This window comes from Candida theae (assembly GCF_024610275.1).
Source record: "Candida theae strain CBS 12239 chromosome Unknown scaffold9, whole genome shotgun sequence".
NCBI classification, from domain to species: domain Eukaryota; kingdom Fungi; phylum Ascomycota; class Pichiomycetes; order Serinales; family Debaryomycetaceae; genus Lodderomyces; species Lodderomyces theae.
This window is the reverse complement of record NW_026261447.1, coordinates 1-15,908: the sequence shown is the minus strand read 5'-3', so window position 1 is coordinate 15,908 and position 15,908 is coordinate 1. Positions and strand designations below refer to the sequence as shown.

General features: G+C 42.4%; 8 protein-coding genes across 8 annotated transcripts; 6 read left to right on the top strand and 2 right to left on the bottom strand. All coding sequences in view use genetic code 12, as the record gives it.

Annotated features, from left to right (window-relative positions):
* Positions 1-970: 970 nt before the first annotated feature.
* CSA1 (Csa1p) lies at positions 971-3,160 on the top strand (the record flags this gene model as incomplete). Its single annotated transcript, XM_051752863.1, has 1 exon — positions 971-3,160. The coding sequence occupies one exon, from the start codon at positions 971-973 to the stop codon at positions 3,158-3,160; it is 2,190 nt and encodes a 729-aa protein (XP_051607940.1).
* A 1,939-nt stretch (positions 3,161-5,099) lies between these two features.
* On the top strand, positions 5,100-7,220 carry SAC7 (Sac7p; the record flags this gene model as incomplete). Its single annotated transcript, XM_051752862.1, has 1 exon — positions 5,100-7,220. The coding sequence occupies one exon, from the start codon at positions 5,100-5,102 to the stop codon at positions 7,218-7,220; it is 2,121 nt and encodes a 706-aa protein (XP_051607939.1).
* Positions 7,221-7,445: 225 nt separating this feature from the next.
* KGF57_003441 (uncharacterized protein) lies at positions 7,446-8,681 on the top strand (the record flags this gene model as incomplete). Its single annotated transcript, XM_051752861.1, has 1 exon — positions 7,446-8,681. One exon carries the CDS (start codon positions 7,446-7,448, stop codon positions 8,679-8,681), a length of 1,236 nt encoding a protein of 411 aa, XP_051607938.1.
* Positions 8,682-8,801: 120 nt separating this feature from the next.
* KGF57_003440 (adenylate kinase) lies at positions 8,802-9,467 on the top strand (the record flags this gene model as incomplete). Its single annotated transcript, XM_051752860.1, has 1 exon — positions 8,802-9,467. The coding sequence occupies one exon, from the start codon at positions 8,802-8,804 to the stop codon at positions 9,465-9,467; it is 666 nt and encodes a 221-aa protein (XP_051607937.1).
* A 90-nt stretch (positions 9,468-9,557) lies between these two features.
* RAD3 (TFIIH/NER complex ATP-dependent 5'-3' DNA helicase subunit) lies at positions 9,558-11,936 on the top strand (the record flags this gene model as incomplete). The annotated part of the gene is made up of 1 exon (XM_051752859.1): positions 9,558-11,936. The coding sequence occupies one exon, from the start codon at positions 9,558-9,560 to the stop codon at positions 11,934-11,936; it is 2,379 nt and encodes a 792-aa protein (XP_051607936.1).
* A 187-nt stretch (positions 11,937-12,123) lies between these two features.
* Positions 12,124-13,423, bottom strand: KGF57_003438 (uncharacterized protein; the record flags this gene model as incomplete). The annotated part of the gene is made up of 2 exons (XM_051752858.1): positions 12,124-12,429; positions 12,842-13,423. The coding sequence occupies 2 exons, from the start codon at positions 13,421-13,423 to the stop codon at positions 12,124-12,126; spliced, it is 888 nt and encodes a 295-aa protein (XP_051607935.1).
* A 98-nt stretch (positions 13,424-13,521) lies between these two features.
* RVS161 (amphiphysin-like protein) lies at positions 13,522-14,316 on the bottom strand (the record flags this gene model as incomplete). Its single annotated transcript, XM_051752856.1, has 1 exon — positions 13,522-14,316. The coding sequence occupies one exon, from the start codon at positions 14,314-14,316 to the stop codon at positions 13,522-13,524; it is 795 nt and encodes a 264-aa protein (XP_051607934.1).
* A 132-nt stretch (positions 14,317-14,448) lies between these two features.
* Positions 14,449-15,879, top strand: KGF57_003436 (uncharacterized protein; the record flags this gene model as incomplete). Its single annotated transcript, XM_051752855.1, has 2 exons — positions 14,449-14,503; positions 14,732-15,879. The coding sequence occupies 2 exons, from the start codon at positions 14,449-14,451 to the stop codon at positions 15,877-15,879; spliced, it is 1,203 nt and encodes a 400-aa protein (XP_051607933.1).
* Between the last annotated feature and the right edge of the window lie 29 nt (positions 15,880-15,908).

Sequence of the window (15,908 nt, the reverse complement as noted above, 5' to 3'; positions counted from 1 at the left end):
CCAATAGCATGAACGCCAGTAGCGGCTCTCCCTAAGAGGAGTGTAGTTTTTCTTAGCCTCAGTCTAAACTTTAATTACTCAACATAGATCTCAACTGTAGAGCTTTTTAGTCGAATTGATCATCATATGGTAAACAAACACGAGATGGAGAGAAAGAAAGAAAAAAAAAAGAGTTTCTTACGTGAACAAAACATCTGCATATTCTACCCATCTATGTTCCACTTTGTGATGTCTATCACGTGTTCTTGATCCACCAAGAGTAACCGGAGACACAATTCTGAGTAGTTGAAATCTCTGCAATCTTGAAGCAATAATGAACTGTCATGGATTGTGAAATGTGTGTGTGTTACTACATTGAAGGAAGGGCTACTCGTGAACCCTTTCTCTAGGGTTTCAATTTGAAAATTTCATTCTATTTTCTTGCTCCCAAGTCGATTACAGAGATGAGCTTCTTGGCCTTGAGTCGCCCTTTTACATCCAAGAGTATTACAGATAAATTCGTGGCGAGCAGAGGTTACAAAGTTGTTATTTCAGTTCTATAAATCCCCATCTACCGCTATTTCATTGGCACTAGAAGCTTGTTATTCCTCATGAGTAAGGTTGTATCGCTTTAGGAACAAAGTTGTCTAAAAAGAGATTAAACATGGGCCGTGGTACCAAAGTATAACTTCTTTCAAGACCAAGCATCAACGGGAGGAAGTCTCGTTTTGAGTCGTATTTGGACCTTAGCACACAAAATCATTTAGATGCGAAATCGCTTCTCATTGGATGCATTTTCAAAATAGCCGGTAATTTCCAAAGGCATTCTAACCTTAATTTCTACTACAACGAAGTTGCAAAAATTAACTCACCAATGCTAATTTATACATGGTGGTCAGAGTAAAAGAACACATAAAATGAGCAGCGTTTCCATTATTTGGGCTTGAAAAGTTGTTACAAGTATCATTTTACAACAAACTCAACCACCAATATGAGGTTCTCGTTCGTCTATTCCTTCGCTTCGATACTATCACTTGTCATTGCTGCTGACAACGACACCATTACTACCGCTCCAACTACAACTGCAGACAACCCATATGCTACTTATCCAAGTGTTCCAAAGACTGCCTCAATCAACGGTTTTGCTGATAGAATTTATGACCAATTACCAGAGTGTGCCAAGCCATGTATGTTCCAAAACACAGGTGTGACCCCATGTCCATACTGGGATACCGGGTGTCTTTGTATCATGCCAACGTTCCAAGGAGCAGTTGGATCATGTATTGCACAAAACTGTCGTGGAGAGGATGTACTGGACGCCAGGTCGTTGGCCACATCAATCTGTTCCAGTGCTGGAGTTTGGGATCCTTACTGGATGCCGCCAGCTAGTGTTACGTCGATGCTCGAGTCTGCTGCTACCGCAGTTCCAATCAGTTCCACTATGGAGACCCCATCTTCGGAGGCACCTTCATCAAATGGGGAAATTTCGTCTACTGTTGTGCCATCTGCTGAATCATCTGTTGTGCCATCCACTGACCCATCCACTGACCCATCCACTGACCCATCCACTGACCCATCCACTGGCCCATCCACTGACCCATCCACTGTCCCATCCACTGTCCCATCCACTGACCCATCCACTGTCCCATCCACTGTCCCATCCACTGTCCCATCCACTGTCCCATCCACTCTCAGTAGATCTACATCAGTGTCTTTTGTTGAAACTACTTTACCTACTGAGTCAGCTACCCGGGGTGATCCATTTGTAATCTCAGTCTTGTTTAACGGTGAGGTAACCACTTTTGGGTCAAACAGTACCCATATCAAGTTGTTTGATGGTGCTGAGGCTCAATTCACAATTATTGACGGTTTGCTTCAAGTTGGTGCTTCTGGATATGTCCAAATTGGTTCAGCTGGAGAATTGAATGTTGGTGATATTGACAGCGCAACAAGCGGTTGGGGACTCGAAAACATTTGGGTTACATTGACTCAGTCGTCTTCTGCAAGGTTTGTTAAGCGTGACAATGAAGTTCAATTCTTTGCATGTCCTGCTGAAGTTGGTTACGATGTGCGTGTTGCTGATGGTGAAGGATGTACTGCAATTGATGCTGTTGTTGGACCTTTGTCGGGCTCCCAATCTTCAACTATTGAAGCATCAAGTACTACAGTATTGGCACATGGAAGCAGCAGTATTGATGATGCGACGAGCTCATTGGAGCTTAGTGAAACAAATGAATCTGTCACTTACTCATCAGATTCTTCGCGAGAGTCTTCTTCCTACCCAGCATCGTCCACTGTTGAGTCGGAGATTACAACAACTGATGACGAGGGAAATGCGTTTGTGTTAACCACAACTGTTCTTGTAACTAAGGTTAGTGAATATTGTGCGCAAGAGTCTGCCAACTCTGTCCAAAGCGAAGCGCATGCAGCCCAAACAAGTGCGGCTGCAGTTCAATCTAGATGTATTGAAAAGCAACAAAGTATTGTTACTGTTATTGTGTCGTGTGGATCTGCCATTTCATCTTTGAACTCAGTCAAGTCGAGTGCCGAGCAAGTTACAAAGACTGAGATTGTTCATAGTTGTGAAAGTGAAATCAGTTCCCTCCATTCGGTTGAGCAAGAAGCACAAAAGACATTGGAGGCAGTTGCATCTGAATATGAGTCGGCAGTTTCGGTACAGCAATCAGCCGCACAAGTTCAAAAGTCAGCTGCGCAAGTTCAATTGAGTGAAGCTGAATCGCAGCATTCATCGGAGGCTGTTGCGCATGCACAGTCTGCTGCTGCTCAAGCATACACTGCTGTTATTGAAGCGTCGCAAGCTGTGTCGGTTGCTTCGATGGCTAAAGAAACTGTTGCTGCTGTTGCTAGAACTGCCCCTGGTGTACAAGAGACTGGTAGTGGTGTTGCTGTTGTTGCTGCTCAACAAGATGATCTTGGAGAAGGAGAACTGACGCAAACTGTTGTTTTAACTTCAATTGAGTCAGCTGCTGCTACCGGTCATCAAATTAGCCAAGAAGCAGCAGCAGCAGCAAGAGCAAACTCATTGGGCTCCTCCTCCTTGGAGTCAGAGACTAGCAATGAGACACAAACTGTTGCAGCAGCAAATGCTGGATCTAAGTCGTATGGATTATCAATGAGCTTGATGAGCACCATTGTTGCCTTTGCTGCTTTGTTGATTTAGGTTGATGAATGGTTTGAGTTTTTTCGCTGTTTTTGGAAATCACACATTTTGGATTTCAAACTTCTTTTGCTATTTCTGTTCCATTTTTTGATTCCGTCTTTCGGTTTTTGAGATTGAGTTGGTTGTTCAGAGGCGAAGGGTGGCCTAGTTGAGTAGATACTTGCGACCCTTGAACTGTCCTTGTGGCTAAAGAGGTGAAGATTATTTTCTGTACTGTTTATATTTTGTACTATCATTTCGGTCTATATAGTTTTTATGTGATTCTTATACAATGAAAGTTAGCTGCTGCCTTTCGTTGAAAGATAAATTTCGTAAGGGCGATGGTGATGGTGAAGAAATGAAACTAGGTTTGCGTGTTAAATAAGGGACAGTGTGGATAAGTGGGTGGGGTTGATGAAAACTCTGGCCAGTGGATTGAGCCTAATTCAAAATATTTGGTCTAGACTCTTTTTTGGGGATCTTTTTTGTGTTGCACACAAAAGAAGTGCAATGGTTTGTTGGAAAGAGATTGTAAAGTGTGGAATACGAGAGTAGCAGCAACAGATTGTGTAAAGTTGACTGTGCCACGTGGCTCTCACGATGATGACATCTGTGTGAGGCTATACGGTTTCTCCAATTTATTTGGCTCTCAATGATCTGCGTGTTTCTTTGTTTATTGTCTCATTTACGAAAAGATATTGGATCCACAAACAATATTTTATGGATTGTGATAGGTGTCAAGTATCAATTGACGTGGAGGACACAGTAGATCATCTGTCTGCTAGCTTGTCTTTCTATTGTTTGTTGTTGTTGTTGTTGTTGTTGATGATGATGATGCTTCTATTTTGGTGACAATTATATTGCAAAAATCTGTGGCGGTGTAGCAAAAAAAAAAAAAGTGGGGAAAGGATGACCAAATATTCGGAGTTTTAATTCATCTAGACAATGATTACAGCAGAATAAGAAGAAGGCTTAGTTTGTTATCCATCTCAATCCCCCTATTCAGAGATGTATAGAAGCAGTGTATGTATACTGTGTGCTCTGTGTATTGTGTAAGTATGTCTTATCAAGTGATGACCAGGGTGGAAAGAATGAATGACTCAAATTACACACACTGACTGACTGACTGACTGACTGACTGAGCAAAATAAAAAAAGATTTACGACACAAAAAAACTATACAAAGATACACGACCTATACACACACGCCAAAAATAAAACAATAATAATATATATCAACACGCGTATCGTTGTCTCAGAAACTACACATCCGCACACATCCCATGCTTGCGAATCGAAGTACTGAAGTCTTTTATAGGATTTTTGGCAAATTATTGTATGTGTGGAATACAGACTCACTATATGGACTGTTTACAGAGTGATTTGAGAGTCAGAAGTACGATGTGTCTATAGTACGTGTAACTCTATCAGACACGTAGAGATGAACGCTACCTTACAGTAGAAAAAATTTTCTTCCTCTCTCTTTGTCTCTGTCTCAATTTCTTCTTAGACACATATACACGCACTTGTAAACAAGGAAGAACAAGAAGCAGAAGAAGGAAAAAAAAAAAAGACAAGACACACACACCAGAAGAGAAAGAGATAAACATATTACAGAGTACACACACACACATACATATACACATACACATCAACACACACGAGTCTTCTACAACATCAACTACACCACATTCTTCTAGTACTACCTACCATTAGCATCAGTTCTACTTTATTGTTTAACAGCATTTTCAATTCCCTTTTTTTTTTCAACCACCACACAACTCACCTCCCCACATCCACCACACTACCACCAACAACGCTCATATCACTTTACCGCAGTCTTTATTGGTCCTCCTCCTTTCCCCCTCCCCCCCTCATTCCTTCGACATCAACCTAAGTCCCACGCCCTCTTATCTTTGTGCCAGCTTCATTCTACTTCATAAACTTCACCTTATTAACAAATGAGTCAGTCTCAATCTTCTCCCAACAACAGAGGGTCCATATTTGGATGGGCAAAAAGCTTGAGACGCTCAAACTTGTTATCCAACGAGTCTGTTAATGAAATCAGCGACAATGACTCCATTTCAAAGTCTCCTACAAAAGCAAATTATACCTCGCCTCATCAGCATCACAGCCCGTTGAATATACCGAATGCAAAGACTCACAACAACACTCACGCGAATGCAGACTCCCCAAACTCATTCTACCAGAACCAACAACAACAACAGCTGCAACAACTGCAGCAACTGCAACAACTGCAACAACTGCATCACCTGCATCACCACCATAACCTCGGATCAAACTTTTTTGGATCTTCTCCAACGGGGTCCAGTCACCACACCGACTTTTTACGCCCCCTACTCAACCACAAGTCTAGATCTACAAATAATGTGTCCAGAGTTAGATCAAACTCCTTGAACCAATCTGAAAGCAGTATACGTCAGCACAGAGACTCGTTTTTGCAAACCAATGCACTAGTTGATGAGAATTCTAAATATTTCGGGGTTCCTTTGCAACAGGCCTTGGATGAGGCATCGGCAAAGATTTCCATTCTCACTGGGGATCAGTCTGATGGCTTGAAATATGGCCAAATTCCCATTGTTGTGGCCAAATGCGGAGTATACTTGAAGAAAAATGGACTCAATGTGGAGGGTTTGTTTAGAGTTGGAGGCTCTTCCAAAAGAATCAAAGACTTGCAGGTTATATTCAACACTCCACCATCTTTTGGTAAGCAGCTAAACTGGGATGGATACACAGTTCATGACGCTGCATCAATTTTGCGAAGATATTTGAATGCACTTCCCGAACCACTAGTTCCATTGGATATGTATGAAGAGTTTAGAGAGCCATTAAAGAATAGGCAACGAATCATTAGTTATATGCAATACAAAGCTGAGAATCCGTCAAAAAGTCTTAAACATGCCAGCGTGGAGGACTTGTCTAGTGCTTCACAGATGTTGACTGAGGCCAATGTGGAAAAGTTTAATGACAATGGGGTTAGTTTCAGAGATCGCAATGATTCGAATGTATCGACGCATCCAACAAGTTCAATTAACCAGGCAAGTGAGCAGCCGCTGCAAGTGCAGCAACAACCATTGCAACAACAACAACAACAACAACAACTGCAGCAGCAACAGCTATCAACGGAGCAACAACAACTGCAGCAGCGTCTTCCACTGCAATCACTCGTACGACAACCCACTCAGGACGAAATTGACCTCAAGAACAAGAAGAAATCCAAAAACTACAAAAAGCTCACAAGAGATGTTCATGCAGCAATCGACGACTACAAGCACTTGGTTGATGATTTACCCACAGCTTCAAAGCAATTGCTATTTTACGTGTTGGACTTGTTGGCAATGGTGCGTAATCATCTGAAGGAGAATTTAATGAGCTCGAGAAATTTAGCTGCCATTTTTCAACCGCTGATACTTTCACACCCGAGTCATGATCTTGACCCTGAAGAGTATGCTTTATCTCAATATGTTGTGGAGTTTTTAATCCACTACGCTTACAAGCTTTTGCCCACTCATAACCCTGGTTCTTCAGGCAGCAGTGGCAACGAAGAGGTCGCTGCATCCGTTGCGCCTCCACAAGCATCGCAAAGCACCGTCACTTCCACAAGCACAACTCCATTGGAGAGTTCGGCCTCGCTATCAAAGAACGACCTACTGCTGAAAGTACCTCCTATAGGAGAGCCTACGCCTACGCCTATACCTCCACCTCCACCTGCATCTGCATCTGCATCTGCATCTGCTGCACCCCCACAATTTAATCGTCGACATTCGAAAAGTTTGAGCTCGGCCGGGAACCATGAGGATTTGGTGGTGGGGTACAAACAGAATGTCACTGGATCCATACCATTTGAATCAGATGTGGATTACGAAATATCTGATGAAAACGACATAGGTTCTGATGTTGAGGAGTCGTATTTCACGCAAACGAGGTCGGCTAATGCTGCAAGTCCAATGAGAATAAATTTTGATAACGAAAGGGCTGTTGCGAAGCCAGAAGAACCTGTTGTTGCTAATGAAGAGCCCGTCATTATTGTTACAACGCCAAGCTCGGGACCTCGAGTCTGAATAGGGTATTTTGTTCCTGTTCCTGTATTTTGTTCCTGTTTCTATTTCTGTTCTATGTAAATGTATATTTTTGTATATTCTGTGATTTTTGATTATTTTTGCGTGCACAAAGTTTTGTTCATTGGGTTTTTTCATTTTTCGTCCAGCTGGGAGGAACACATTGAAGTTTTTTATTTTTTTTTTTTTTCATAACAAAGGTACCTTGTCTAGTGAGATAAGACAATCATGTCCGAGGCGGAAGATAACAGAGAAGAGTTGAAGGAAGAGATTGATGACTTGTTTGGGGATGAAGAGGAGGATGAAGAGCAACAACAACAACAACAACAACAACAACAACCGCAATCACCTCAACAGAATGAGACGTTTGATGGAAGTGACGGTGAAGGTGAAGGTGAAGGTGGAAATGAAGATGTACGAGGACGGATTAACTTTGATCAATCGGGTAGTGAGGAGGAGGACTACGAAGGTGAACTTACCGAAAAGAACATTTTGGAATTGTCACTACCTCGTCATGCGCAAAGTCTGTTGACGGAGGGCACACAAATCTTGAGAACGCCAGTGCATTTGAACATTGAGCCACATCCGTTTGACCCCACTGTGTTCAAAGAAGAAGTGGAGAATAATGCTCTTGAAAGAGTAGAGAAGGGGTTGACCTCAAAGCAGATATATAACGAGCAATTAGCGGAGAAATTGATTAATGAGTCTACAGTAAGATGGAGATACCATAATTCAGGAAACGATGAGATCGTAAAACAATCTAATGCACATTTTGTCCAATGGGATGATGGGAGTTTGAGTTTGAAGATTGGTGAAGAAATGTTTGATGTCAAGAAATTGCCTACTGTGGATAATTTTTTGGTAAAGTCATACAAGACTGCGGAGATTTTGCAAACGGACTCAATCATTGAAAACACAATCAACTTGTTGCCCGCGTCTAATGACTCAATTCACAAGAGGCTAACACAGGTGATGAAGAACATACATAATAAGGACAAGATTTTGAACACTATAACAGAAGACGATCCATTGAAGAAACAGAGAATAGCAGATGAAAATGAAAAGAAGAAGTTGAAGATGAAGAGACAATTGGAAAGCAAGAGGAGATTGGAGGAGGAAAAGTTTGAAAGGGGTGAGAGTCCTAGTGTGAGAGAGAGTTCGTATGCTCGTTTTGCCAGAACTTATGGAGATGAGGAAGAAGGCGTGGGTGAGGAATACGATGAGGAGGACGATTTTGTTGCTGGAGACGAAGAGGAACTAGAGAGGTATGACGATGAGGAAGAGGAGGAGGAAGAGGAGGGAGAAGGTGAGGAGGATGACAGAGAAGAGGATGAATTTGAAAAAGGTGCTGAGAGGTTGCGTAAGTTGAAAGAAGAAGGGCAAGCAAAGTATAGGGAAAGCTCGGCCGAGGAGGAGACTAGAAAGAGAAGAAGAATTATAGAAAGTGACGAAGATGATGAATAGTGTTTGTATTAAAGTAATAAACAAAAAAAAAAATTAAGAAAAAAAAAAATTAAAAAGAAAAATAAAAAAAATAAAAGAGAAATAAAAAACTTTCGTCGATTGAAATGTGGAGTAACACGGATGTTGAAACCAACAAGACTATTACTACTAGGTGCACCTGGTTCTGGAAAGGGTACCATTTCGAAAAGACTCTTGAAAAAATTTCCTCAATTACAATACATTTCTTCTGGTGATGTGTTGAGATCTCAGATTGCCAATGGGACAAACATTGGAATCAAAGCCGAAAAGTATTTGAAAAATGGAGCATTGGTCCCTGATCCAGTAATGGTACGATTGATTAGTGACCAGTTGAAGACCCACAATTGGTTGAATCGTAAGGCGAGTTGGCTATTGGATGGATTCCCCCGTACGAGTAACCAAGCCCATCAATTGAATGATGTGTTGGATCAATATGACTCAAACTTGAATTTGGTTGTCGAGTTGGACGTTGATCAAAAAGTTATCTTGCATAGGATAGAGTCGAGATATGTTCATTTACCTAGTGGCAGGATCTACAGCTTAGACTACAATCCTCCAAAAGTGCCATTCAAAGATGACGTGACCGGTGAACCTTTGGTGAAGCGGGAGGATGACAACGCTGAAGTTTTCCAAAAGAGGTTGGACAAGTACAATGAAAAGATTGGAGCTCTACGCGAATACTATCAGGAGTTGGGCGTGTGGAGAGTAGTTTCTGGACACACTAGTGATATCATCTATCCTCAAGTTGAAGAGTTGTTGTTGTTATAGATAGCGCTACCGTATATATACATAGATGCGAATAGATCAAAGCAGAAAAGTTTAAGCAAACGCAAAACCTTTTTACTCCTTCACTCGCCAATGAAGTTCTATATCGATGATCTCCCTGTGTTGTTTCCTTACCCTAGGATATATCCCGAGCAGTATGCTTATATGAGTGATATCAAAAAGACACTTGATGTTGGAGGAAATTGTATTCTTGAGATGCCTTCAGGAACGGGCAAAACCATCTCGTTATTATCCTTAACGGTGGCGTACCAAATGCACTACCCGGAGCACAGAAAGATTGTGTATTGTTCGCGTACGATGTCGGAGATTGAAAAAGCGTTGATTGAGTTGCACAAGTTGATGGAATTTAGAGCAAAGGAGTTGGGATACGTTGAAGATTTCCGCGGCCTAGGATTAACCAGTAGAAAGAATCTTTGCTTGAATCCGTTGATATCGAGGGAGAAAAAGGGAAATGTGGTGGATGAGATGTGTCGACGCGTGACCAATGGCCAGTTGAAGGAAAAGATTGAAAAGGGTGTTGTTACAGAGGATGATCAATTGAGAGATCCTGCAAAGTATAGTCTTTGCTCGTTTCATGAAAAGTTGTACGATTTGGATCCGCATGAGCTTGTCCCGCTGGGCGTTTACTCGTTTGACGCGTTGATCAGATACTGCAAAGAGATGGGAACGTGTCCGTACTTCACGGTTCGTAGAATGATTCCATTCTGCAATATCATTATTTATTCATACCATTATCTATTAGATCCAAAGATTGCTGATCGGGTATCGCGAGAGTTGTCCAAGGATAGTATTATAATATTCGATGAGGCGCACAATATCGACAACGTTTGTATCGAGTCGTTGTCGTTGGACTTGACTGAGGATGTATTGAAACGCGCCACGCGTGGAGCAAACAAGTTGGCTGACGCGGTTGAGGATATGAAGGCACAGGATAGTGAAAAGCTACAAAATGAATATGAGCAGTTGGTTGAAGGGTTGCGCCAAGCGGAGGTGGAGAGAGAACAGGAGATGTTTATGTCGAATCCCGTTCTACCGCAAGATTTACTAGATGAAGCTATTCCTGGTAATATTCGAAAGGGTGAACATTTCATTGCGTTTTTAAAGAGGTTCATTGAGTATTTGAAAACGAGAATGAAGGTTTTACATGTTATTAGTGAAACGCCAACAAGTTTCTTGCAACATTTAAAAGAGTTGACTTATATTGACAAGAAGCCGTTAAAGTTTTGTTCGGAAAGGTTGTCGTTGTTGGTCAAGACGTTGGAGCTTACTGAGATTGAGGATTTCAATGCTTTAAAAGATATTGCCACATTTGCCACATTGGTGTCCACGTATGACACTGGGTTCCAATTGATTTTGGAGCCTTTTGAAACAGAGGGGAGCACCGTTCCAAACCCAATGCTACATTTCACCTGTCTTGATGCTTCAATTGCCATAAAGCCGGTGTTTGAGAGGTTCTCTTCTGTGATTATCACATCGGGGACCATTTCGCCGTTGGACATGTATCCTAAGATGCTAAACTTTCAAACAGTGATACAAGAATCGTATGCAATGACGTTGGCTAGGAGGTCGTTCTTGCCAATGATTGTTACCAAGGGGTCTGACCAGGTTTCCATTTCTTCGAGATTTGAAATCAGAAACGACCCCTCAGTTGTGCGAAATTATGGATCTCTATTGATTGAGTTTGCAAAGATTACCCCTGATGGAATGGTTGTTTTCTTCCCGTCATATCTTTACATGGAGTCCATTATTTCTATGTGGCAGACCATGGGTGTTTTGGACGAGGTGTGGAAACATAAACTTATTTTGGTTGAGACTCCGGATGCACAAGAAACCTCTTTGGCGTTGGAGACATACAGAAAAGCCTGTTCCAATGGAAGAGGCGCAGTGTTGTTGTCAGTGGCGCGTGGTAAAGTTTCGGAGGGAATTGATTTTGATCATCACTATGGAAGAACCGTGTTGATGATTGGTATACCTTTCCAGTACACCGAATCGAGGATCTTGAAAGCGAGGTTGGAGTTCATGAGAGACCATTTTCAAATCAAGGAAAACGATTTCCTTTCCTTTGACGCCATGCGTCATGCTGCTCAATGTTTGGGAAGGGTTTTGCGAGGCAAAGATGATTACGGGATCATGGTGTTGGCTGATAGACGATTTGCTAGAAAGAAGGCGCAATTGCCCAAATGGATAGCACAAGCATTGAATGACTCAGACACAAACTTGTCCACTGATATGGCGTTGGCCACTGCCAAAAAGTTTTTGCGGAGTTTGGCCCAACCGACAAATCCCAAGGATCAGGAAGGGGTGTCTGTGTGGGATGTCAATCAACTTGAGGCGTACCAGAAGCAGTATAATCAGGGTCGTGTTAAGGAAGAGAATGAAGAGGATGGGAAGGTTGAGGAAGCGGGAGACGAGTTTATGGATATTGATGAAGAGGATATAGATTTGTTGTAAAGAATCCGATTTTTTTTTTTTTTTCCTTTTTTTTTTTCTGTTTATTGTAGACGACAAATGTCATTAGTGTTGGAGATTACAGGCACGAATGTGAAAGTCGGTGAGAAGGGCTCGGCTCAGCCACGTGTTCTTCCGGTGCAGTTTGAACTTCCTCCGCAATTGGATTTGTTCCCGCCGCATTATCAACTTAACGATCACTCACTAACTCAAGATCAAAGAAATGAGATTGTGAAGAATCTTTCACCAAAGTATCAACAAGAGGCGAAGGGGTATGAGAGAAATTTGGGTCATTTCCTACCATTGAAAGATGAATTACTCTCTTTGAGTCTTGTTGGGAACATTGTTCATGAGGCTGTGTCCCAGTGCCTGTTGGTGGATGACTTGGCTCTTGTTGTCGACCACAATTATTCCAATGCATTGAAAAATGTGATACGCGGTAGCTTGGATGAATTGCGAGTGAAAGAGACACTTTTTCTACTGTGGTCAATTTTGGCTACGGTGGGAGCAAATGAAAGAGACGCGTTGGTGATATACTTTACGATGGAGTGTGTAAAGTTGTGCGTTGTCAGCGACTTGCGAGAAATCACCAACAAAGAGGACTCGAGAGTCAACTTGTTAAATAAAGGACAAAATCACCCTATTATACAGACGTTAATTGGTGAAGTATTGGAAGCGTCGCCAATAGATTTGAGAGCAAAACTACGAGAGAGGATAATCGTGTTGGGTGATGATAGCAATGAACATATACAATTCGATTTATCCTTTGAAAAGCAACTGTTTCAATCCCGGCAAAGTGTTGGCTGCTGGTTAGCATGCTCTTTGTACTCAAGGAGCTAGCAGCTGTAAATGTGGTCAAAGATTTGATCTAAGTTTGCGTCACCCATGATCGATTCCTCTACTTCCACATCCTCCTCCCGGTGAACAAACTTTGACCAGCAGTCTTTGGGGGACCACCATGAGTTTTTATCTTCTACGGCCTCCATTTCATATTCAATGATGTTATACAAGGCGACTTCATCCTGGTCTCGTGCTCCTTGTGAGTCCAATGGAAACGATTTTGGTGTTTGAGCAATGGGGATATTCTTTAAATTAAGGTCACTGAATTTGTCCAATGGTCTAGTCATATGTGGCTGGACTGGGACATGGACCACAGGGTAATTTGTTTCATCAAGGAGCGTGGGGAAGTAAATTTGCTCTTCTTCAAGAACAGGCGAAGTTTCGTAAAACTCATCGGCGCTGGACACGCTGGCAGGCACAATAGTACTGGGGTAGTCTGGCTTGGTGATTGGCTGCTCTTTGACGTGTGCTTGTCTTGCATTGATTGTGGATTCGACACGGGCAGGTTGGTATGTGTTGGAGTTGACTACTGTGTACGGAAACCGAGCATCTGTTGATTTTAAAGTATCCTCGTGCCTCTCCTCCAACTCATGTCTATCGTTCACAACAATGCTCTGGTCGTCCAGGTATATGTTCTCCTTCAACGACATTCTTTGAAGTTGTGAAGGAGTGTTGCAAAAAAAAAGCAAAAGAAAAAAAGAAAAACAGAAAGAGGGAGTCGGGAAATTAAAGAAAATTAGTACACACATTATTTAGCTAACGAAGTTATAGACAAGGTTTGCATTTGGGCCAACAAGTCATCAACCTTACCATCCAATACACCATTTGCATAGTCATCTCTAGAGTTTGGGTCCAAGTATTGTTGAACCTGGGCCAATCGTGAATAACCTTCAGTACAGAATCGCAACTGAATCTTCACCAAGCTTTCAAATGACGGATCGTAAAACGGAACTCGAAGAGCAATCAATTGGGGTAACTCGTTCTTGAGTTGCTCGTTTAGGTCCTCATAAATGTCCTTTGCCACGGCCAATTCCTTCTCGACTCTGGGTAACTTGGCTGCATCCTTGGCTGGCTTATCAATAAGCCTTCGCACTTTCGACTTGCATTGCTCGTAATCGGTCTTTTTATGGGCACGTTTCTTGATAGCTTCATCAATCTCAACAAAGTAATTTGCAAATTTGACTATTGGGTCCAAAACGGTCTCTCTGAAAGGACCATCCAACTGTTTCACCGTCTCTTCATCAAACTCTTGCACACTTTGCTGGTAATAAGTCGCAATACCGGAGTAAGAGGACCCACCTTGCTTTGATTCTTCGTAAAGGTTGGAGACGATTTCTGCAATCACCACCTGGGACCTTGTTACAGCTCGAATGTTGTCCAAGTATCCCTTGGCCGCCTTCTGTAGTTGCTCACCAGCCGACTTTAATGTTTTGTATCTTCGCTCCTCAACATCATAGTCCTTGTCCATGACTTTGTCTACGCTCTTGACTGTAACAGAAGCCCCGGCCCTGTTGATTGCCTTTTTGAAACCTCCCCAAGACATTGTTGTAGCGGAGGTGGTGGTAGTGTTCTTGTTGTTGTTGTTCCTTAGTTCACGACGATTTTTTTTTTATCAACGAGAAAGAAAAAAAAATAAAAAACAGTGACCAAGGCTTTGATCGGGGAGCAAGTACTAATGAGCACAGATAACGGAGACAACACTACACAAGCCAAAGGGGCTACGGGGGCTGGTTCTCAAAAAGAGAAGGTTGATCAAATTGAAAAATACAAGGAGGAGTCTTCCTTACTCATACACAACATAAAACAACTACAACAATTGAACAACAAACTCAATAACGACATCGTATACATACAAGACTACGTCAGCAAGCTCATCAAGCAGTAAAGGAGCTGTGGTGTTGGATAAAATAAGTCATCTACAGTATGACGAATGCTCATGTCATAAACAATTCTTGAAGCATCCACTGCTCTTAATGAAGTTGGTGCTGGGATCCAAGTGCCACCAAACTCGGTCAGGGTTCTCAAAGAGTATGGGGTTTTTGATAGATTTGAGGAATACGTCACTAGACCAAAGAATATCATCTTGAGGCGATATGACACAGGTGTTCCTTTGTCCACCACTCCATTGGATCCGGATATGACAAATGCTTATGGTAACCCGTACTTGTTGATCCATCGAGCTGACTATCAAAAGTTACTATACCAAGCTGCACTTGACCTCGGCATTGAATACAAGAATGGGTGCAGAATTAAGGAGGTTGATGAGAGCACGGCTACAGTTGTTTTGGAAACGGGGGAAAAGTACACTGCAGATTTGGTTGTTGGTGCTGATGGTATCAGATCTAGGGTCAGAGATACTGCTGTTGTTCCAGAGGAGACTGTTAAGCCCACCCCATCCTCCAATTGTGCATACAGAGCCACGGTATCAAGGGAGGAGATGTTGTCTGACCCAGCTATTGCTCACTTGGTGACAGATGTCAACTCCAACTGTTGGATTGGGTACAGAAGACACGTTATGGCCTACCCAATTAGGAATGGAGAATTGTACAACATTGTTATGTCGCACCCGGGACAAGCTTCTGTTGGTAGATGGAATGAGCCAGGCGACGTTGAAGAGATGAAGAACCATTACAAGAACTTTGATCCGGTTGTTCGCCAATTACTAACTCACGTAAAGGATGTGTTGAAGTGGGTGTTGGCTGATTTGCCAAAGTTGCCGAGGTGGGTGTCTCAGAGTGGTAAAGTTGCTTTGATTGGAGATGCTGCGCATGCTATGTTGCCATACTTGGCTCAAGGTGCTGCACAGGCCATTGAAGATGGTGCTACATTGGCACAGGAATTGGACAACTGTGTTTCCACTAGCGATATTGCAAAGGCTCTACAAGAGTTTGAGAAGAAGAGAAAGAGAAGAGCTGAGACTATTCAAGCTGGTGCTAAGAAGAATGGTGATATCTGGCACTTGCCAGATGGGGAGGAGCAAGAGGAAAGAGATGCCTTGATGAAGGCTAGAGACGGTGCCAATCCAGACCAATGGTCGGACAGAGGATTCCAGCAATGGTTGTTTGGTTGGAATGCATTCACAAACACATTTGAAACGAAGTTGTGAGTAGATCAGCTTAATCTTGGAATATTTTA